Below are 23,184 nucleotides of genomic sequence, written 5' to 3' on the forward strand. Positions count from 1 at the left end.
AGGCAGCTGGTCGATGTTTCTCTCTCATCGATATTTCTAGCTCTCTATCCCTCTCCCTTCCTCTCTGTAAGAAATCAATAAAATATATTTTAAAAAAAAAGAAAGAAAGAAAGAAAATAAATACTGGGGAGGACCTTAAAATTTTTCTAGGCTACAAATCTAAAAGTATACATATTTATTTAAAACAAAGAGAATTTCTAATGCTTTGTCATAATAAAGCCCAGTGTCCTTTACAGCACTAAAACCAAGCCTAACTGTTCTATATTTCTAACTTTATTCTAAAATACTATTAAGTGCCATAGATTAAGAAATACTATTTTGGGGGGGGGGGGGTCAGAGAGCAACCCAAGGACTTATATGCATGCATATAAGCATAACCCATGAACACAACAGCAAAGGGGTGAGGGTACGTACTGGGGGGTGGGAATGGCTAGGGAGAGGTCAATGGGGGAAAAAGGAGACATATATAATACTTTAAACAATAAAGAATTTTAAAAAACAACTCAGTAACTGTAAAAAAAAAAGGCAATACTATTTTTGTTAATGTGGCTTATTTAATGTGATGTGAAATCAATTTTCTCAGGTCTACTAGTTCAAATTTGTCAATTATGGTGGAATTTCTATTTAATACTGATCATAGTAGAGAAGATTAATAAGTCTGGGGATTTCACAACAAAAACTCCTCAGAAATAGTGGAAAAGTAGCTATTGCTTTTTAAACTTTCTTTTAATTTAAACAATAATAAAGTAGAGGAAATAGATTACCGTAATGACCCCTACGTGCCCATCAGTTACTGTCATTGTCTCATGGCCAGTTTTGTTTCATCTATACTCCTATCCACTCTCCTTCTTCACAATGGGTTATTTTGACAGTTACTGCTTTTTATAGTCTAGATGTTATGTCTTGTTATAGGTTTTCTTAATTTGTTTTTCTATCACAAGAGCAAAACATAATCTTAAGGAGATTTGGGAAGAATAAGAAGAGAAAAAATTCCCATTAGCCTTACTGCATTGAGACATCTGATGTTAGCAAGTTGGTATATTTTCACACTTCTCTTTGAATATGTCTTGCAGCCTTTAAAACAAAACAAAACATAGTTATAGTGTGGCCAGTGTGGTTTATGCTTGAGCATCGACCTATGAACCAGGAGGTCAAGGCTCAATTCCTTGTGAGAGCACAAGGCTGTTTTGGGCTCAATCCCCGGTAGTGGTCTTGCAGGAGGCAGCCACTCAAGATTCTCTCTCATTGCCCTAACCAGTTTGGCTCAGTGGATAGAGCGTTGGCCTGCGGACTCAAGGGTCCCAGGTTCGATTCCAGTCAAGGGCATGTACCTTGGTTGCGGGCACATCCCCAGTGGCAGGATGCAGCTGATCCATGTCTGTCTCTCATCGATGTTTCTAACTCTCTATGCCTCTCCCTTCCTCTTTGTAAAAAATCAATAAAAATAAAAAAAATAAAAATCAATAAAATATATTTTTTTAAAAAAAGATTCTCTCTCAACATTGATGTTCTCTCTCTCTTCCCCTCTGAAATCAATAAAAATATACTTTTTAAAAAAACAACACAAAACATAGTTATAAAACTGTATGTATAATTTTTTAATCCTTTCCCTTGACATCAATCTATTTTTTTATAAGTATCACTTTTAACAATAGCTAAGTAATACTCTAATGTTCCCCTGTTGAACATTTAGAATGTTTTCAGACTTTTTACATAATTCACATTTAAGAATACATCTTTAACTAGACAAAGCAAAAGTTCCTTGTGGCTACTTAATTGAAAGCTCCCAAAAGGGAAAATGGTGAAAGAGGTCAAGTCTGGTTGATTTCCACCTACCTCCTTAAAGCATTTATTTTTCTTTTGGGTATTTTACTGCCAAATAATAAAATTATTATTACATAATTCTTCACATAATTTCAGAATTCATGTTTTAAGTATTCCTAGTTTAACAAATTATTATTCATCATTTTTAATAGACTAAAAGGGTGATGTTTTAAAATGCGTCCTTCTATCACTGAACTAATTGGGAATATTTGTCATGATTCTATTGAGATAATAAAATTTTTAAATTCAATTGAACTTTATTATTCATGTCTAAAATAAAATTGTATTCATGATTTTAAATAACTATAGAAAATCATGTGACCTCTGTGTTTCTTAGATGTTTTGAGAGCCACCCTGTAGGTTTATGGTCATATTTAACCTTTTATAAATTATCCTCGCTGCATGTTAAAAGTCATAGTTTTTTTATCTTTATTGTTGAAAGTATTACATATGTCCCCTCTTTTTAAAAAAAATCATAGTTTAATCTTTGATATATTCAAATCTGTATAATTTCAATTAACATTGTTAGTATGGATCTTAATTTAATATTTTTTCATGAAAAAAAAATCTTTGTGTTTGTTTGTTAGTCCCTTTTGTTAAATTTATATTTTCAATGTCCCACATTATTGGCACAAATACTTGACTAAGCTGTCAGAGTCTTTTGGAAAGAATAGGTAAAATAAATACATCTAGACCTTATATGTTTCCAGAATTAAATCTTTAGAAAATCAAATTGTCATTTTATCATTATAGAATAGTCTTAGGGGAAAAAAAATAGAGTACAGTTTGTCAACCAAGCTAGTGAACAACTATAGACAGAATAATTCCCAGGGCTCAGTACTGGTACTTATTAAACATTTTTATTTAACATCAGAATTAAGATCAGTATTATTTAACTAGAATTTAATTTTTTAGCAACACTATGAAGTAGGTACTATTAATACCATTTTACTCAGGTCACAAGGGAGGTTTAAGCAACATGCCCAAGATCACACAGACACTGATTAATAGATGAACTTGGGTCTGTAGTTACAGCTTAAATGTCAGTAGATGAGTTTGGGTAGGTACATATAATTCACACTAGGCTGCTGGATAATGGATTAAGACTCAGGAAAATTCTTAATGGTCATTGTTGACTAGGTTCTTTAATGTGCTGTTAAACAAAAAGATACACAGGATTTTTTAGGCACATCTCTAATTTGAAGAGTGATAAGAAGGGAGTCACTTATGCCCCTCTAAAATGTGTCTTTTGTATCAATGAGAGTGGGCTAGCCGCTAGACAGTGGTTTAACCCACTTACTCTGCCCATAAAGTCTCATTCTCTGGTTTCTTATTAAATATCAGATGTTCAATATGGATAATTATGTAGATGTTTCTATATCAATTAAAATTATTTTGCATTTTGACCTATTGTAAACCTACAAAAAAATTTATAGAAAACAATGTAATAAACATTCATGTGCTTACTTTCTAACAAGTCAGGTCTTAATTTTTTCCGAAGTGGCTGCTCTTCCTATCTCACAGAGATATTACAAAGCTACAATTAGGTAATAGAAGAGGAAGAATTTCATAAGATGATAAAAGATAAAGTTCTAAATAAATACAAGGTGATGATATTTCTAATTACTTTATATATTGAAAGCATAATACCTTGTTCTTATAAAATTAGGTCAATGTGGGAAACTCATAGTGATTAATCTTTTTTTGGTATATTAATAATGTTTGTAGGGTAATAACAGTTTTTCCCTTCTTCTTTAGAGAAGTAGCTGATTTTCAGCTTTCTGTGGATTCTCTGTTGGGGAACAATGACTATTCAAGACCAGATATTCAAGTTCAAGCCACACAACTGGCAGAGAAGGTACTTTAGCACTATTACCTTTTTTTACTTTATAATACGATTATTATTTTACAGAAGAAAATACTCTGCAGGTTATCTCAGCCATAGTAATGAATTTAATGTTTCTTTGTTGAAAGCACCTTGGAAAATATACTTTAAATTCATTTTAGCCATGTACTATAAGATTAGGATGATTTTTCAAGTTAGTTATAGAGCATTCTTCTTGAGCTGACATTGTTCAGTTTTTTTATTAACTACTTACAGGAGGACTGAAGTGTTAATTAAATTTATAGATTGAAGCTGGTTGGACTTCTGAATTTAGGAGAATAAGGTTGATAAATTAGAGAAATGGGTTGCACTTTTTAAAATGAGTTCCTGAGAAAATGAACATTAAAATATGAAGAGAAATTATTAGATTGCAATATAATTATGATTGCAGAGAGAAAGTGGTTAGATGATCTAATAAACCTCTTTCATTTCTAATTTCTGTGATGAATTTGCACCCAAAAGAGGAATTGAAAGGATTGTAAAGAATGACCAAGTTGTTAGTATAATACCACCAGAAAAGGCAGGTGTTGCACAAGTTGTTTGTTTTTTTAAATAAGGTTATTACAAAAGAGGTGTCTGGGTACCCTGAAGAATTGGAACAATGGAAGTCATTATCATAGAAAAAGATGCTTAAAGAATGAGTGTGATAAAGGAGCTTTGGTAGCTGAGTATTTATTTGATCAAAAACCACCCCAGATTTTTATCAGAAAGTAAATCAAGAATAGAATCATCCTAATTACAGTATTTAGTGTCAAAATAAAAACAAGTGGTTCTTCAGTGACAAGTGTTTTTTCAAGTTCCAATGGGTATATAAGGTGCTTTGAATATCTAGTTGGTTAAAATTTTAAGACATATTCACTGAAGACAAAGTATTTATTTACATTTTATGTGTTGACACTAGTGCTTTAGCATAGGCCAGTGATGGGCAACCTTTTGAGCTTGGTGTGTCAAACTTCGCCAAAAAACTGAGCATAACTCGGGTAGTGTGTCACTTTGAGGAAAAAACATTATTTCGCAAATGTTTCATCCTCGGGAGCAGCAAATGTTTCATCCTCGGCATGCGGCCGCCTCAGCGGCCGCGTGTCATCAGAAATGGCTACGCATGTCAGTGCTGACACGCGTGTCATAGGTTCGCCATTACTGGCATAGACCCTGACATAATGTCTTGTCTGTGGCTCTTGCGACAGGTGGGTGAGATAAAAAGAGTTCATTGCATGTCAGGGTACATAGGGTGGGAGTAAAGTGATGCTGTCTCTCTTCCATGTCAGATGGAGAATTTTAGGCGAGGGAATGAGAAAGAGGAAGAGACTCGGAATACAGAATAGTATTCTAATCAGTAAAGAAGAAAATATGTTTACCCAAATAGAATGATTGATTTGAAGGGACTGGCTAAGACCCGGGTCCAGATATAAAGACAGAGAGATGATGCACCTTTTGCCTTTGAACAGTTGAAAATCTAATAATTTTAGAACTGCAACTCTCATTGGGCTTACTTTATGATATAGCTAGCTATTTTACTTGATTTGTTATCTTTTCAGCTAAAATGTGATACAGTGGTGACTGAAATCAGCACTGGTCAAGGGACTGTAAATTTCAAAATAAACAGAGAACTATTAACAAAGGTAAGAATGGGTTATGTTTTAGCTCTTGCATCTTCACTCACTCTCTCTGCTTTAGCTACAGTGGTTTCCCTCCAATTATTAAACTTATTGTGCGTCTTCTTGCCTCAGAACTTACGCACATTCTAATGCCTCTGCCTGGAATGCCACCCCATGTTAACTCCTGCTTATCCTTCAGACCTTGATGTTTTCCGGGCAGTGGCCTTCTGACCCCTTCATTTGTACACTCTCATAGCACTGTACATCTCTCCTTATAGAACTTACCATAGTTCCTTTTACATTCTTTTTATTTGATTGTCTGTTGCCTTTAAACTCTAATTTCCATTAGGGCTTATAGTTTCTGCTTTTCTCACTCACTATTGGGTCCCCTGTTCCTAGCACAATGCCTGGTGTGTAGTAGATGTGAGATAATTATTGTTGAATGAATTAATGGGCTCTGTATCGAATGTAAGAAAGGTACTGCTGGTTTCTGCTCTCTGGTAGCCTGTATTCTGTAGGAAGCATAAGAATCATACAAATGCAACCATAAGACAGCTTTTTTTTTTTTTTTTTTAATAAAACAATAAATAGTCCTGGCCAATGTGGCTCAGTTGGTTGGAGTGTTGTGCTGTACACCAAGAGGTGGTGGGTTCAATTCCTGGTCAGGGCACATACCCAGGTTGCAGGTTTGATCTCTGGCCATGGCACATGCTGAGTGCGGGAAGTAACTGATGAATGTTTCTCTCTCCCTCCTTCCCTCCTCTCTAAGATCAATAAAAAAAGAGAGGTGTTTTTTTTTTAAAAAAAAAAAAACACCACAAAACAATAAATAAAGATGATTGGTACAATAAGCATAAGAAAGATCAAAGATGGAAAAATCAGGATGGCCTGGAGCAGTGGTCGGCAAACTCATTAGTCAACAGAGCCAAATATCAACAGTACAACAATTGAAATTTCTTTTGAGAGCCAAATTTTTAAAACTTAAACTTCTTTTAACGCCACTTCTTCAAAATAGACTCGCCCAGGCCGTTGTATTTTGTAGAAGAGCCACACTCAAGGGGCCAAAGAGCCACATGTGGCTCGCGAGCCGCAGTTTGCCAACCACGGGCCTGGAGGATTGGGGAAATCGCATAGAGGAATTGGGTCTCACGTTAGTAAGGCCATGGAGGACATGTAATTCTGGATAGGCAGTGGTATGAGACCTTTTGTTGAGAATCTCATCTCAAACATTAAAATTTATCATAATTCAGACTTTAGTATAGTATGTAAAAAAAAAAAAATCACACCAGTATTGAGTTGGTCAGGCTTAGTAAATGCTTCCTGTTGAATTGAAAATAACTATAAAACCAAAATTTCTAGTAATATATTTTTTCACTGAAAGAGAGTGTTTCATCCTTGTCTCTAGATATTTTAACTTTTTTCTTTTATCTTTTTTCACTCTTACTTCAAGGTAAATTAGTTAGTCAAAATCAGTCACAAGGACAAGAAGGAACAATTTTTTTTGAGCTTTTTACAAAGTGTCTACAACATGCTGGGCTCTTGATAACATTTCATGCCAATTAAGCAAACCAGTGAGTCTAATTTACCATTTTTTAAATAAGTGACTTTTCTAATTGTTGACTTAATTTTATTGAAGTATAAGTGCAGTTCACCAAAGTGCCTACCAAAATTTAGGCCATTTGGTAGGCAGCAATATTGTACTGTTTTTGTTTTTTCTAAGATGGGAAAATGTACTATGGTACATGGAGTTTGCCTTTACATCTGGCTTAGTTGAAAGAGATATGATGTGTACTTTAAAGCACAGCATATATTAATAATTTAAAATTGTAATGGCCATGAATTTTCATGCTTTATTATAAACTAAAGGCCCAGTGCACGAAATTCATGTATGGGGGTCGGGGGTGTCCCTCAGCCCAACCTGCACCCTCTCCAATCTGGGACCCCTTAAGGGATGTCCAACTGCCCACTGGGATCAGGCCTAAACGGGCAGTCGGACATCCCTCTCACAATCCAGGACTGCTGGCTCCCAACTGCTCGCCTGCCTGTCTTCCTGATTGCCCCTAACCACTTCTGCCTGCCAGCCTGATCACCCCCTAACCACTCCCCTGCCAGCCTGATTGATGCCTAACTGCTCCCCTGCCAGCCTGTTTGCCCCTAACTGCTGTCCCCTGCAGGCTTGGTCACCCCTAACTGCCCTCCCCTGAAGGCCTGGTCACCCCTAACTGCACTCCCCTGCAGGCCTGGTTCCCCCCAACTGCTCCCCTGCAGGCCTGGTTCCCCCAACTGCTCTCCACTGCAGGCCTGGGTCCCCCCGAACTGCCCTTCCCTGCAGGCCTGATCACCCCCAACTTCCCTCCTCTGCCGGCCTGGTCACCCCTAACTGCCCTCTCCTGCAGGCTTGATCGCCCCCAACTGCCCTACCTTGCAGGCCTGGTCCCTCCCAACTGCCCTCCCCTGCTGGCCATCTTGTGTCCACATGGGAGCAGCCATCTTTGACCACATGGGGGCAGCCATCTTGTGTGTTGGAGTGACAGTCAATTTGCATATTAATCTTTTATTAGATAGGATAGAGGCTTGGTGCACGGGTGGGGGCCAGCTGGTTTGCCCTGAAGGGTGTCCCGGATCAGGGTGGGGCTTCCCTTAGGGCGTGAGGCAGCCTGGGCGAGGGGCCTGTGGTGGTTTTCAGGCTGGCCATGCCCCCTGGCGACCCAAGCGGAGGCCCTGGTATCTGGGATTTATTTATCTTCTATAATTGAAACTTTGTAGCCTTCAGCAGAGCCAAGCCTCCTGCTCGCTACGCAGCCACAGCCATTTTTGTTGGGATTTATTTATCTCCTGTAATTGAAACTTTGTAGCCTTGAGTGGAGGCCTGGGCCAGCCAGGGCTGCTGAAGCTTGGCTTCCTCCATCGCCGGGGGCAACTCAAGCCTCCTGCTCCATGGCTGCCGCCATTTTTGTTGGGGTTTATTTATCTTCTATAATTGAAACTTTGTAGCCTTGAGTGGAGAACTGAGCCCACCAGGGTGTGTGGGAAGCTTGGCTTCTTCCATTGCCAGGGAAACCCAAGCCTCCTGCTCGCTCCGTGGTGGCAGCCATCTTGGTTGGGTTAATTTGCATACTCCTGATTGGCTTGTGGGTGTGTCTTATGGGTGTGGCGGAGGTACAGTCAATTTGCATATAACTTGTATTAGATAAGATAATTTTTAAATGCTAATACTTATTTGCTCAAAGTCTAATTTCTTCTACATTCTTTTCGGCCCTTAAACAGTGGTCATTTGCATGTCTAATGAATTTCTCAGATCATGTCAAGAAAAAATTCAACCCTTTTAGGCCCTTTTTTTTTTTTACATTTTAGAGTTGGCAAGATTGACATGTAGCCAATGAGCTATGTCCAGTATTTACTCCTCAGGCAGAGAATTGTGAATTTGTCATTGCTTACACGTGTATAAACTTAGACTGAATGAAACATGATCTGTTTGTGAATTGCAATTGAATTATTAGCACTGGCAGCACCAGGGATGATTAAATATTAGCTTAAGTTTGGATCACACATAGTAGCTTAAAATCTCTTCATATAAATCATTCTCAAGGCTAGGAGGCTAAAATATGAAATTAAAGGCAATAGTAACTGCCAAATATCTGGGACTAGACCATAAATTTTCAAAGCTAGAAGATTATGTGACCAACTATGTGAAGAACTATCACTTTGGTACCAAACTTCCACCTGTTAGTAGCTTATGGATTACTTTCAAGAGAAACTATAACTTTGAGTAATAATTAATTCAGTCTAGGGAGAGAAAAAAGAAAATAAGAGTTTAAATAGGAAAAAGGGCAAACAATATCCTGTTTTTTAGGTGTGCCCTAGAAATACACAGTGGATGACATTATTTTATTTTACATGTACACATGCATTTTTTATTTGCCAAATTCAACTTTGTGTGCTTTATCAAAACTTGAGAAGAAGAAAAAATGATACTAACTTAAGTGGTTCTAATTCTGCTCATTATTTCACTAATTAAGTTTGTCAGTAGGCAGTCAGGATGCATTTAAGTCATGTGTAGTGCCAATTGGCTGAACACATGGAAAGAATGAATAATTAAACACTTCTCTACTATTGACCAAAGAATTGACTTAGACCAGTGATGGGCAACCTTTTGAGCTTGGTGTGTCAAACTTCACCAAAAAACTGAGCATAACTCGGGTAGTGTGTCACTTTGAGGAAAAAACATTATTTCGCAAATGTTTCATCCTCAGCATGTGGTCGCTGTCCGCGTGTCATCAGAAATGGCTACGCGTGCCAGTGCTGACATGCGTGTCATAGGTTCGCCATCACTGGACTAGACAAATAGTTAGTGGTAACTTTCTTACAAAACCTCATTGAGAGCTGTAGAGAAATAGCAACCAACAGAGTTAGGTAAAATGACAAAAGTCATCCACAGGAAAAGTGATGGTGATAGACAAAAAGTGTCAGCCAATTAAAATACAAATTTGCTAAAGCATTCCAAAAGTAAAACCTTTGAAAGATTTAATTTTTTATTATAAACTCATGATGCACCTAAGTTTACTGAGTACATTTTATATTTAGACATACATGTTGATGAGTGGATTGGCCTCTAGCTTGTTCATCTATTGGAAGATGAAGAAACTTTACTAGCTCACTGACATTCTATAGTTAATAGTTTTGTTCTGTATAGTCACCAATTTAATAAACCTGCTTATTTATCAAAGACTATATTGAAATCTACATAGGTCCTGCCTTTTAGGAACTTACGGTAAAAAAGAAAAGCATAGACCTAGCTGGTTTGGCTCAGTGGATAGAGCGTCGGCCTGCGGACTGAAGGGTCCCAGGTTTGATTCCTATCAAGGGCACATGCACAGGTTGAGGGCTTGATCCCCAGTGGGGTGCATGCAGGAGGCAGCCTATCAATGATTCTCATCATTGATGTTTCTCTCTTTCCCTCTCCCTCCCTCTCTGAAATCAATAAAAAAAATATTAAGAAAGAAAGAGAGAACCAAGATGGCGGCATAGGTAAACACTTGTACTTGCTCCCTCCCACAACCATATCAAAATTACAATTAAAATATATAACAACTATCATCCAGAACTGCAGGAAAGCTGGCTGAGTGGAAGAACTACAACTAGAGAAGTAAAGAAGAAAGCACATTGATTCTGGTAGGAGATGCGGAGGTGCGGAGGCGGCAGAGGTGGAACGGGCTGGCACCTGGGTGTGCCACTTTTTTAATCAGGAGGGAGATACAAGCTCCCACTTGCACTGAGCTCCAGTGCCGGTGGAGACTTTGGGGCACCCAGACACATACGGGGAGAAACTGGACTGTCTGGCATCCAGGCAGGAACACAGGGGCAGCTTTCTTCCAGACGGAGGTGCTCGCAGCGGTCATTGTTCCTGTGCTGGGACCTCCCCAGAGCAGGGCTGACTGGCAGCCATTGCTGTTTGCTCTGCCTGCCCTGGAGATTCTCCGAGACCCCGCCCCATCCAATTTACAACCCCACTCAAGCTGTGCACAGCAGCTTTTGGCCAGTCCTTTCTCAGCCTAAAACCTGTAAAACTGCAGCTGGGTCAGGGAGCCCCAAAGCTATCAAAAGAAGGCAAAGGCCAGCACCACAGCAGCCTGCCTTGCTTCACAGCTGGGCCTCACCTGAGCACTTCCAAACCCCATACAAAGAGGAGGAATCTGCAGATCTCTCTATAGCTCCTGCTGGGTGGCTTCAAACTTTTAATTTCCATTAGTGCTTATAGTTTCTGCTTTTCTCATTCACTCTTAGATCCCCACTTCCTACATGCCTGGCATGTAGTAGATGTGAGATAATTATTGTTGAATGAATTAATGGACTCTGTATCAAATGTAAGAAAGGTTCTGCTGGTTTCTGCTCTCTGGTAGGCTGTATTCTGTAGGAAGCATACGAATTATACAAATGCAACCATAAGACAGCTTTTTTTTTTTTTTTTTAATGAAACAATAAATAGTCCTGGCCAAGTCTTGCACCCCCGTGGATATCCAAGAGCCAGTTTACCCAGTGGTCAGATTACAACTCTTCTCATCCATAAGTGACACACTCAAGGGGCAGACTCAGTGATCACCAAAGCCCCACTGAAGCAAGTCCTGCCCCATAAAGGTGTCTCCTACATAGCAGCTCTTCCATTGTAGACACAGCTAGTTCTCACAGCCAATTGGCCTGGAGGTAAACAAACACAGGAAAGCAGCCAAAATGCGGAGACAAAGACACGTGTCACAAATGAAAGAAATGGAAGAAAGCAAACTACTGGAATATAGAGTTCAAAAACCACAGTTATAAAGTTACTCAAGAGTCTTCTAGAAACCTCCAAGGAATTTAGTGAGACCTTCAAGGATCTTAGTGAGAATGCCAAAAAAATGGAACAGGACCCGTCAGAAATTAAGCATACACTGACTGAAATAAAGAAAAATATACAGAGATTCAACAGTAGAGTAGAGGATCCCAAGAATCAAGTCAAAGATTTGAAATACGAGGAAGCAGAAAACACCCAACTGGAAGAGCAAAAAGAAAAAAGAATCCAAAAATATGAAGATAATGTAAGGAGTCTCTGGGACAACTTCAAGCGTGTACCAACATCTGAATTATGGGGTGCCAGAAGAAGAGCGAGAGCAAGATATTGAAAACCTATTTGAAGAAATAATGACAGAAAACTTCCTCTACCTGGTGAAAGAAATAGACTTCCAAGTCCAGGAAGCGCAGAGAACCCCGAACAAAAGGAATCCAAAGAGGACCACACCAAGACACATCATAATTAAAATGCCAAGGGCAAAAGAAAAGAGAGAATATTAACCCTTTGCACTTGCTTGCTTTTTTCTCGAGCTGCTACCGATGCTAACCGTGTCGAGTCACACTCGACATCCGAGTGCAAAAGGTTAAAACCAGCAAGAGAAAAACAGTTAGTTACCTACAAGGGAGTACCCATACAACTGTCAGCTGATTTCTCAACAGAAACTATGCAGGCCAGACGGGAGTGGCAAGAAATATTCAAAGTGATGAATAGCAAGAACCTACCACCAAGATTACTCTACCCAGCAAAACTATCATTTAGAATTGAAGGTCAGATAAAGAGCTTCACAGACAAGAAAAAGCTAAAGGAATTCATCACCACCAAACCAGTATTATATGAAATGCTGAAGGGTATTCTTTAAGAAGAGGAAGAAGAAGAAAAAAGTAAAGATAAAAATTATGAACAACAAAGTGACAACAAATACGTACCTATCAACAAGTGAATCTAAAAATCAAATGAATAAAAAATCTGATGAACAAAATAAACTGGTGAATGTAATAGAATCAGGGGCATGGAAATGGAGCAGACTAAAAATTCTTGGGGGGAAGGGGATGTGGGGTGGTGCAGGAAGAGATAGGACAAAGATCTTATATGCATGTATACAGTACCTATGGACACAGACAGTGGGGTGGCGAGGGCCTGGGGTGGGGTGGGAACTGGGTGGAGGGGAGCTATGGGGAGAAAAAAGAGGGACATCTGTAATCTGAACAATAAAGATTTTTTTTAAAAAAATGTTAACCCTTTGCACTCGCTTTTTTCTCAATTCCTTTATTCTACTCGGGATTTAATTTTTTAAATACCCCAGATTTTACAAAGCGCGGCAGTAGAATAAAAAACTGGAGTTTCTTTTCATACAAACTTATTTATTTGGATTTTTTAATATTTCAAATTATTGATACATTCAAAGAGTATAAAAAGAGCTGCTACCGATGCTAACCGTGTCGAGTCACACTCGACATCCGAGTGCAAAAGGTTAATAAAAGAAAGAAAAGCATAAAAAATGGTGTAATGTGTCATGGGTATGATAATGTGATGGCTAATATCATGGAGTCATGTTTAAAGCTGCAATCCAGTCTAAAAAAAGGTACACTTAAGTCTGTCTTGGGGTAACTTTGAATTAAGGTAAAAATGAAGAAGAATATACCTGGGAGGTACAAGGGCAGGCATTCCAGGCAAAGGGGACAGCATGGGCCAGAGTGCAGGCAGTCAAGAATGTGGCATTGGTTGGAAATCAGCAGATGATTATGTTTTGCACACAGGATGGCATGGGAGAAGATATGAAGTTATATACTGTGAAAGGCCTTGTATGCTCTGCATAAAGAATGTTAGCTTTTTCTATGTAATCATTTTTCATGGTATGTTATGTGTACCACAGCTGGTACATGTGATGATTTTTGGTATTACACTAATGAAATTTCGTTTTAATAGTTATACAGTTGACTCTTAACACAGGTTTGAACTGTGTGGGCCCACTTATATGTGGATTCTTTTAATAAATACTATAAATGTATTTTCCTTATGATTTTATTAATATTTTTTTCTTTAGCTTTCTTGTAAGAATACAGTATTTAATACATATAAATATAAAAATGTGTTAGTTGACTTTGTTGGTAAGGCTTCCAGTCAACAGTAGGCTATTAGTAGTTTTGGGGGAGTCAAAAGTATACATGCATTTTCAACTGCCAGGAGTCAACGCTCCTAGCCCCTCACATTCTTCAAAAGCTAACTATGCATTTATATGTACACTAGAGGCCTGGTGTACGAATTTGTGCATGGGGTTTCTTGGCCTTGCTGCCAATTGGGGCTGATCGGGGCCTGACGGCTGGGGGGAGGGACCTCAGGAGGTTGGCCAGCCATTCAGGGGAGGGACCACCGGAGGTTGGCCGCCGTCCCTGTGGGAGCACACTGACTACCAGGGGGCAGTTTCTGCATTGAGCGTCTGCCCCTGGTGGTCAGTGCATGTCATAGCGACCAGTTGCTTAGGCTTTTATAGAGAGACTAGAGGCCCAGTGCATGATTTAATCATGCACCTGGTACACCAGCGGGCTGGCTGTCTGCCGGTGCCCCAGGCCTTCCGAAAGCCTCCGGCGCTGCGGAGGCTTTCGAAAGGCCTTGCGCCGGAGCAGACAGCCGGCCAGGTCCCCCGCTTTGGCCTTTGATCGCGGGGGACCTGGCCGGCTGTCCGCCGGTGCCCCAGGCCTTCCGAAAGCCTCCAGCAGCCATGGCACAGACGCTGAGCTCGCGGCGCCAGTGGCGCCGCGAGCTCAGCGTCCTGCTGGCCCAATCAGCTACCCCGGCCACCCTGAGTCCCGCCCCCTGCGCCTCCTGCTGGCCCAATCGTGGGCGTAGCGGAGTGATGGTAATTTACATATTACCATTTTATTATGTAGGATTATATAAGAAGGCAGTTAGGTGTTACTGTTTTGTAGTGGTGTAGCTGAGATATGATGAGGGTCTAAACCAGGTCAGAGGATAACTATAATGATATTTGGGAGAGAACATGAGCAGGGCTTGGTGATTAGTAGATGATTGGTTGTGAATATTAGGGAGGTAAATATTAGGAACTCCTAGGTTTCAGACTTGGTTAGCTGGGGGTAAAATTCATGGAAATGGAAAATGCAGAAGGAAGAGAAGTATACTGTTTTGTTTGAAGTGCCTGAGAGAGCTGTCTAATCCTGAGCTGTATATATCAGTCTGTGGCACAGGAGAGATTTTGTTAAGTAAGTAGTAGTAGAAGTCTTAGCAATTCATAACTAGGAAATGTGTAAAGTAAGGAGCTAGAAGCAAGGAAGTAGTGCAGGGTGGGAAGTGGGGGGGCGGGGACCGACAGTGGAAGAGGAACCTACAAAGGAAACTGAAGCAAAAATCAGTAGAGAGTGATGTCATTACAACCAAGGAGGGAGGCTAGTTGCAAGGAGAAGAAAGTAGTCATCAGCTAAGATGGTGTGTGAAAGTGGTTACCCCTGGAGAAGGCCGGAAGGGACCGAGGAGGTTAGGGTGGATGATGAAAAGGAACTCTAGACTTTAGCCTTACCTTAATTGTTTAATTGTTTATTTGTTCATTTTACAAAACAATGTATTCATAAAAGTAATATATTAAAATTTAAGCATTCATTTAGGTTTGGCATTTGGCATTTTGATTTGGAGAGCGCTTTCAGTGAAATAGTAGGAAAAAAAGCTCCAGGTGGCAGGTAGGTCAAATTGTTAAAGGAATGTTTGGAAGTGAAGCATATAAGATAGTTTTTAATTAAAGTTATTTTTTTGTTTGTGCCAGAGAAATCAACAAACTGAGAGTCACTTGTAAAAGAGAATTCTAACTTATTGCTATTACCACTTATGGAGTCTACCATCCATTACAAGAAAAGGAATGGAAAGTGAAAAAGATAGGTAGACTTTAACTTTAAAATAATCTTGAGAATGAATTTCTTCTCACTGTTTACCTCCCCACTTGCAGTCTTCTTGTCGCCCGTATTCTTGGAGTAATTAACATTTAATAGGCCCTTAGTAGTATGACAGACACTATTCTCTTTAATGTCTATATATTTATTAATATTTTATCTCTGTGTCCTACTGTACAGTGTGAGTGAAGAAAAGATTATTTTCTCTGTGTCCTTGGGCAAATACATACTGTTTCTGAACCTTAGTTTTTATAGCTTTTGCTCACCTCTAAGATTGTGGGGCTTAAAGATAACATAAAAGCATCTAGACTTGAACCTAGCACCCTGTAGATGTATCCTAAAAGTATTGCTTTGCTGCTTCCTTTTACCTCTTTGCCTTTTCAATTAAGTGACCATCTTAACCAGCACTATGATAGTAAAATTCTTTACATCATAAACTGCATATTTAGGATTCAGAATACAATTTGAGAAGCAAAACCAATATAAGAGTAAATTAAAGTCTATCACAATAAATTTAAAGCCCTAAAGTAAATAAATCATCACCATTAGCAAAAAAGTAATAAAATATGAATTTTGTGAACTATACAATAGTTCTGTGTTAATAACTAAAAATTAAACTGGAATATGTTTGGCAGTTTCTGTATGATTTCCTGTTTTTATTTACTTATGTAGCCAATAAGCATTTGAATTATATTTTATTTGTTTTCTACATTGCATGTGATCGTTAGTATCAAAAAGTAGCAGAATACAATAGTTAGCTATGGAGTGAAAACAATTTTTGCTACATGACTTACTAGCTGCATGACCTTGGAAAGTTACTTAACCTCTGCTTTTATTTTCTCATTTGTAAAAATGATACTTATCTCTTAAGATTGTTGTGAGGATGAAATAAGTAAATACATAGGAAATACTTAGAGTAGTGCCTGACACATAGTATGCAGTCAATAAATATTCAGATGCTGCTTCTGGTTTCTTTGTTTCTACTTGCTGTGAGACTTTTGGCAGGTACTTAACCTCCCTAAACTTCAGTTTCTTCACCTGTAAAATATTTACTTCATCAATCACTGTGAAGAGGAATAGACAGGATATATAAAAGAGCGCAGATATGAACTCAAGAAGGTGAGGCTGCTGACAGTGCTATAAACTTCTCAGTTCCACAAATTAAAATGAGCAAATTAGCAACATTTAGTTTCCAGTAGCAGAGTACTTAAGGAAACTACAGATTTTTTTCTATCATTAAATCCCAACCTTTACTTTTCAGACAGTGCTAAAACAAGTTATCGAAGATGGTTCAAAATATGGATTAAAAAGTGAGCTTTTCTCTGGTCTTCCCCAGAAGAAGATCGTGGTTGAATTCAGGTCAGTGCCTATTCTTCTTATGTGTTCATTAATCAATTAGCTGAGCAGGTGAGTGTTTTACTATCTATAACAACAAAAGCGTAATATGCTAAGTAGACCAAACGTCCTTCTGGACAACCTTCCGGACAAAGCCTGGGTCCCGGGTGCCAGAGGGAAGCTGGTGCTGACAGCTGGGGGCCTCTAGTTACCATTTAAGGTCTCACAAAATTATGTCTTTAAATTGATGGAGAACACAGCACCTTCTTCTCTAGGGAGACATTTCAGTACTATATTACTCATGCTCCTTGCTGTTACCTAACCAGTAGTAAAGGAAAATCAGTAGGGAGGTGGTACAGTATCTGTTCCATGCATACATCCTTGAAATAATGCCACTGTGAGTTTCTTGAAACTTGAAAAGTTGCCACCAGTGCTCACTTCTAACACCTTTCTCATTTTCACTTCACTGTCACCATCCTTCCCAACCAAGCTCAAAATACCAAAACCTTAGTCTTTCTTACTCATTGATTCTCTGGCTTTTTTCCTCAGTTTTCATTTCCCATATACAGTCAAACCTCGGTTCTCTAATGTCTCCCATCTCGAATAATTCGCCTCTCGACCCAGCACCCTTTCATGCTCATACCTGAATGATCAGTCACATCTCTCTGTGGTGACAAAGGAAAGAATGTGCAAGTATGAGTCAGTTTACTACTAAACCTCACATTGTTAACATCCCTGGAAAGTGTGCTGTGAATATTTTTGTGTGTTTTTTTTTGCTTTTGTTACTGCTTATTTTATTACATTTTCCTTTTTTACTGTACATTTTATTTCCTTTTATTAAATTTTCATTTATATTTCATGTCCTTTTTGTTTTTAAAGTATTTACTTATAGATTAAATGGTACCTTAGACATGTACTACAAATAAGAAAGGTTAAAAAATGGAATCATTTGGGAGTCTGAAACAGATTAATCCAATTTAAATTTCTTCTAATGGGAAATAATGATTCAGTTTTCGAACAGCCTTCCAGAATTAAGTTCAAGACCCAAGGTTCCACTGTACTGCTCTTTTTGTTTATGCTTGTAAGAAGTGTCTAAAAATAACCTGTTCTATTTGAGTTGTATTCTGTAGGCTTTTTCTCTGGTGTTATTTGCCTATGGATTTGCCCCTCTCAACTTTTTTCTATAGCAGTTAAGAAGGGCTGGAACTTAAATGAGCATTTGAATGCTGATGAAAGCAGGGTCCCTTTCCCAGCAGCCATTGCTGTGGGATGACCATAGCTGCCCCTCCCTTAGAAGTTTTCTAATTACTGTGGTGCTTACCATTGTGGTTTCAAAGTAGAGACAAACAGGTGGGGGATGCGGCAAAATTGATAGAAAACATTGTTCTTGAATTTCTCCTGAAAATGAGAGAGGTGACAGAAGAGAACATTTTAAATAGGTACTATCTTAAATAGGCCAGGCAACTTTCCCCACAAAAGCGAAAGATAGAATCACTGTGCTCAAGAAACTTGCTCCTTACATTAAGATGTTGATGATAATAGGTCAGCTAACTTGCTTAGGGTCATAGCACTAACTCTGATTCTGAAACCTACGTATGTAACCTTTACTGCCTCCCTGATACAGTGTTGATAGTCATATTATTTTGTCAGATGTAGGAGCAATGTGATGAAGTACCAGATAGATAACTGTACCTGGTAGGTGGTGTAAAACTTGCAGATAACTACTATTGCATCTCTCCTCTCTGCAAAGTCAGCCTTCCTTATTTTGTTCAGATCAAACCTGCAGGAGCACAGTCAGCAGTGGTAGCCTTTCCTCTTCTTTCCTCAACACAGTCTTCTCCCACCCTGAAGTGTTCTCAGAGAACAGATTGAGGACCTCTGATTGGTAAAATTAGAATCCAAAAGATGAGAGTACCAGTTCTGACTGTTAGTAACTGATTTGGTGATCTCAGATGAGACAGCTTTATTTCCCCTGGTCTCCTTTCTTATCTGGAAAACTAGAGGTCCTGTGCATTAAAATTCATGCACTGGAGGGGGGGGTCACTCAGCCCGGCCTGCCCCCTCTCAGTCCGGGAGCCCTCAGGGGCGGGAGGTGACCGGCGATCAGGGGAAGGCGACGCCCCCATCACACCTCTACTGCTGCCACTGCCGGCAACACAAATCTGGGCCGGCCCTGGTTACCTGAGCCTTGGCGGCCCTGGGCGGCTGGGCAGCCGCTATCCAAGGCTTGCCTGCGCTTCGGGCCGGCCCTGGGCTGCTGGGGGGCTGAGGGGACTGGGGAACTCTGGAGGCAGGTGCCCTGGCGAGGCTGAAGGGACTGGGCGTTGCCATCTTGTGGCTGTGGGTACCACCATCTTTGATGGCATGGCAGTCAATTAGCATATTTCCTCCTTATTAGCTGTGGGCGCCTCCATCTTTGTGAGGGTGTGATGGTCAATTAGCATATTCCCTCTTTATTAGATAGGATAAGAGCAATAATATTTGTCTTTTCTTACAAAATTGAGAAAGTTACATGAAATAATTATTTATAAGGTCCAGTAAGTTGTCCAAACTGTAATTTATTCATTGTGGCTACTTTGGTTGCCAAAGGAGTTGAATTTGTATTTTCCATTTTATTGTATTCCCTTCCCAGTAGGAATATGGTACCAGAGAATGGCAAATTGATGATTTCAAGTGACCTTTTGTCAAGGCTAAAGATCTACATAGATTGAGTTCTTCTAATCCTAGAGCAGTGATGGGCAACCTTTTGAGCTTGGTGTTTCAAACTTTGCCAAAAAACTGAGCATAACTCGGGTAGTGTGTCCCTTTGAGGAAAAAACATTATTTCACGATATTTATAGTTTAAATAACATAAATGTTTCATCCTCGGCATGCGGCCGCCTTAGCAGCCGCGTGTCATCAGAAATGGCACTGACACGCGTGTCAGAGGTTCGCCATCACTGTCCTAGAGGAAAAAATAGAAAAGCTCTGTGAAAGCAAAAAAAAACAAAAACAAAAAACAAAACTCCACATAATATAAATACCTAGTTTGAAAAAAAATTAAAGATTGCAAAAGGATACTCAGTGAAAAGTAAGTCTCCTCCCCATCCAATTTCCTGGTTCTTCCCTTTGGGCATTCACCAACACTAGTTTCTTATTTATCCACCTAGAAATAGTCTGTGCATTTATAAACAGATCTCACACATTATATATTGTTCTCCTTGCTTTTTTTTGCAAAACAATGTATCTTATGCTCCTTTAATGTCAGAACATCCAGGGCAGTTTGTAATTTTTATTGTTTCATAGTGAAGCATAGTTACCTCCATCTTGGGTAAAAACTGCTGTTTAAAATTTAACCCTGCTATTCTGGCTTCTGTAAATGTTTGCTTGCTTAAATAATAGGGAAAAATAAGACTACTCCTCATTCCAGAGAGGCCATAAACTATGCCCCAGACAGAGTTGTCAGTGCTGGCGCCAGGCCAGGCCTTGAGATATGGTCTCACGGCCTGTCCCAGAACACAGGACTTTTTCCCAAAAGGTCCGGAAGTCTCCTTCCAAATTTGGGAGACTTCCACCATATTGGGCCCCAGAATTTGAGAAGCAAGATTTTCCTCTGGGCCCGCTAGTGCTAGCAAACAGGACTCCAAATAAATTTGGCTTATTGTTTAAGGCATCTTCTGACTTACAATATAACAATAGTAGTCTGTTGGTTTTTTAAAAATCATCTTTATTGAGGTATAATTACATACTATACAATACAGTTCACCATATTTCAACATACAATTTGATGAGTTTTGGTAAAGGTGTACAGTTCATGTAACCACCACTACACTTATAGTATAGAACATTGTCTTTATCTGTTTCATTGATTTTTGCTTTTATTTGTCTCATTCTCTTTTATTCTGCTTTCTTTGGTTCTCTTTTTCTAGTTTCTTATAGGAAAACAGATTATTGATTGGAAACCTTTTTTCTTTTCTAATATAAACATTTCATGCTATGAACTTTTCTGCTTTACCTCATAGAGTTGCTATTAAGGCAGTCTTAGGGATCACCTTGTTTGTTCTCATTCTCAAGGGATCACAGACCTATACAGTTTCATAAAACCAGTGTTTTATGTATGTTTCTGGTTTCCTGGTCAATTTACTTTTTTAACATTGAAAAACTTATGAAAATTTCAAACATACACAAAACAGAGAAGTATAAGGAAATCCCATGTGCTCAGCACTAAGATTCAAGTCATCAACACATTGCCACATTTGTTTTATCTCTTTTTCCTTGTTGTCTCAGTTTCCTCAGCTGTAGAATAAGAGTACCTTACTTCACACCTCTTATGAGTATTAAATGAGTTAACACATAAAACTGCCTGTCAGGTAGTGAGTGCTTTAGAAGCATTTGTAGTGTTAAATCATTGATTACAACTTCTCAAACACACAAAGTAGTGATAAAGGTGATGACTGAGAATTTCAAGTGGTGAATCAGCTTTCTGATTATTCTGGGAAGCTTAATCCATGAATTATTTTATATTTTAATTTCTGATCCAATAAATATTGATATTACCATACAGAGTAAATTTCTTTGGGGTCCTTAATTTTAAAAGATAAAGGGTTTGTGAACTGGTGCACTAAATTTAATTTTCTATAGTTAACATTGTGTCAAAACAATATCTCTGAATTTCTTCATCTTTTTTGGAATCCTTAAATGTATCTGCTTTTTCCCCAGTTTGCCACTTCTGTGTAGGGTACAACCTCATGAATCACAGGGTCAGTTTCACTACACATGATTCTTTGAGTTCTAATTTATGTTTGCTCTAAATTTCTAATTTTTAACTTATCTTTGCCCTAAATTACCAAAGGCCTTAGTCCCCAATTGTATTGAACTATGGAGGCATGACCTAGTTCACTTAGAACTTTTGTTCTTAGAACAAAAATATAACTTTTGCAATTATTTGCAGTTCACCTAACGTTGCCAAAAAATTTCACGTTGGACATTTGCGTTCTACCATCATAGGTAAGTGTCATTTCACAGAAAATATTAAACATGTCTTTGGGGCACTATTTGATAATACAGTCTAATGGTTTAATGCTTAAATAGCAATAGGACAAAAAAGTTCAAATTTATATGAGCTTGGTGCTCATTAAATATTACATGAAATTGGAAAAACTGGTTTAGAAGTAGAAAAAAGAAATTTGTTTCAAAACTTAAAAATTAACTCAGAAAACAGTTTTAACTGAAATGTTTGTTATGATTTTAACTTTAAAAAATATGTATGCATATGGAGAAAATATGAAAATAGTTATGTGATGATGATAGTAAGCTCCCCAATTTTTTTGTTCGTGTATTTTGTTTTAAAAAAGAAACTGTTGCCTGGCCGGCCTGGCTCAGTGGTTGAGCGTTGACCTATGAACCAGGCAGTCACAGTTCAGTTCCCCCCATCAGGATGCCCGGGTTACAGGCTCGATCCCCAGTAGAGGGTGTTCAGGAGGCAGAAGATCAATGATTCTGTCTCATCACTGATGTTTCTATCTAGTCTATGGATGAGGAAATGCAGATACCAAAAGTAACTTTTCCAAAATCACATAGCTAGCTAAGTATCATAGCCAGGATTGGAAATTAGACAGTTCCAAAAGCCTAGATTAAGTCTTTCAGTTGGATTTGTAATGTAATAAGGTGTTAAGAAAATATGGGAATACAGTCTGAGTACCATCTGAAGAAGGTGGTTCCTTTTGCTGGGACTCTATAGGTTGGGAAGGCCTCGAAATAGGGAAGCTGCAGTAATTTAAGTCAGATATACATATAGGTGAGGGATTATTTGCAGAAAACTGGATCTACTCTAGTAAAAACAGGAAGGGATTTACTACAGGATATTGACTAATTTACCAAGTTGTTGGGAGTGCTGAAGAAGCTTTGGATTAAGCTGGCAAAAATTACTCCTAAAACTATAGCATGAGCTTGGTCATCAAGGAGCACCTCCCTTTTCTGCAATCACTTCCACTGCTTTAGAACCATGTTGCCACTACCATGGTCAGGAAACTCCCACTAGTCCCGCCTTGCCTTCTAGAATTCATGCTAGCAAAAGAGGCAGCCCCATTCGTTCTCAGTCTTTCGGTTACCTTGGAGGATACATGGTAGGACACCAGGCCCTTTATTTGTGATCACATACACACAAGCCCCACAACTATGTTTGTCAGAAATAATAGAAGTAGCTCCCGTTCCACCTTCTGAATCTCATGCAAAGTATATCTGATTGGCTAAAGCTAAATTACTTCTGGAACTCTAACTGCAAGAGATTCTGGGAAATGTAATTTTTAGGTTTCTAGCCTCTGCAGTATGCTGAGTGCACAC

General features: G+C 38.9%; 1 protein-coding gene across 1 annotated transcript in view; it reads left to right on the plus strand.

The window, feature by feature from the left end:
* RARS2 (arginyl-tRNA synthetase 2, mitochondrial) overlaps positions 1 to 23,184 on the plus strand; it is a 72,076-nt gene that overhangs the window by 10,912 nt on the left and 37,980 nt on the right. The window contains exons 3-6 of the mRNA XM_079779979.1: positions 3,583 to 3,682; positions 5,248 to 5,331; positions 16,790 to 16,887; positions 21,794 to 21,849. Coding sequence (XP_079636105.1) covers positions 3,583 to 3,682; positions 5,248 to 5,331; positions 16,790 to 16,887; positions 21,794 to 21,849 — 338 coding nt within the window. The remainder of the gene's footprint in view (positions 1 to 3,582; positions 3,683 to 5,247; positions 5,332 to 16,789; positions 16,888 to 21,793; positions 21,850 to 23,184) is intronic.

Source organism: Cnephaeus nilssonii (assembly GCF_951640355.1).
Source record: "Cnephaeus nilssonii genome assembly, chromosome: 9".
NCBI lineage: Eukaryota > Metazoa > Chordata > Mammalia > Chiroptera > Vespertilionidae > Cnephaeus > Cnephaeus nilssonii.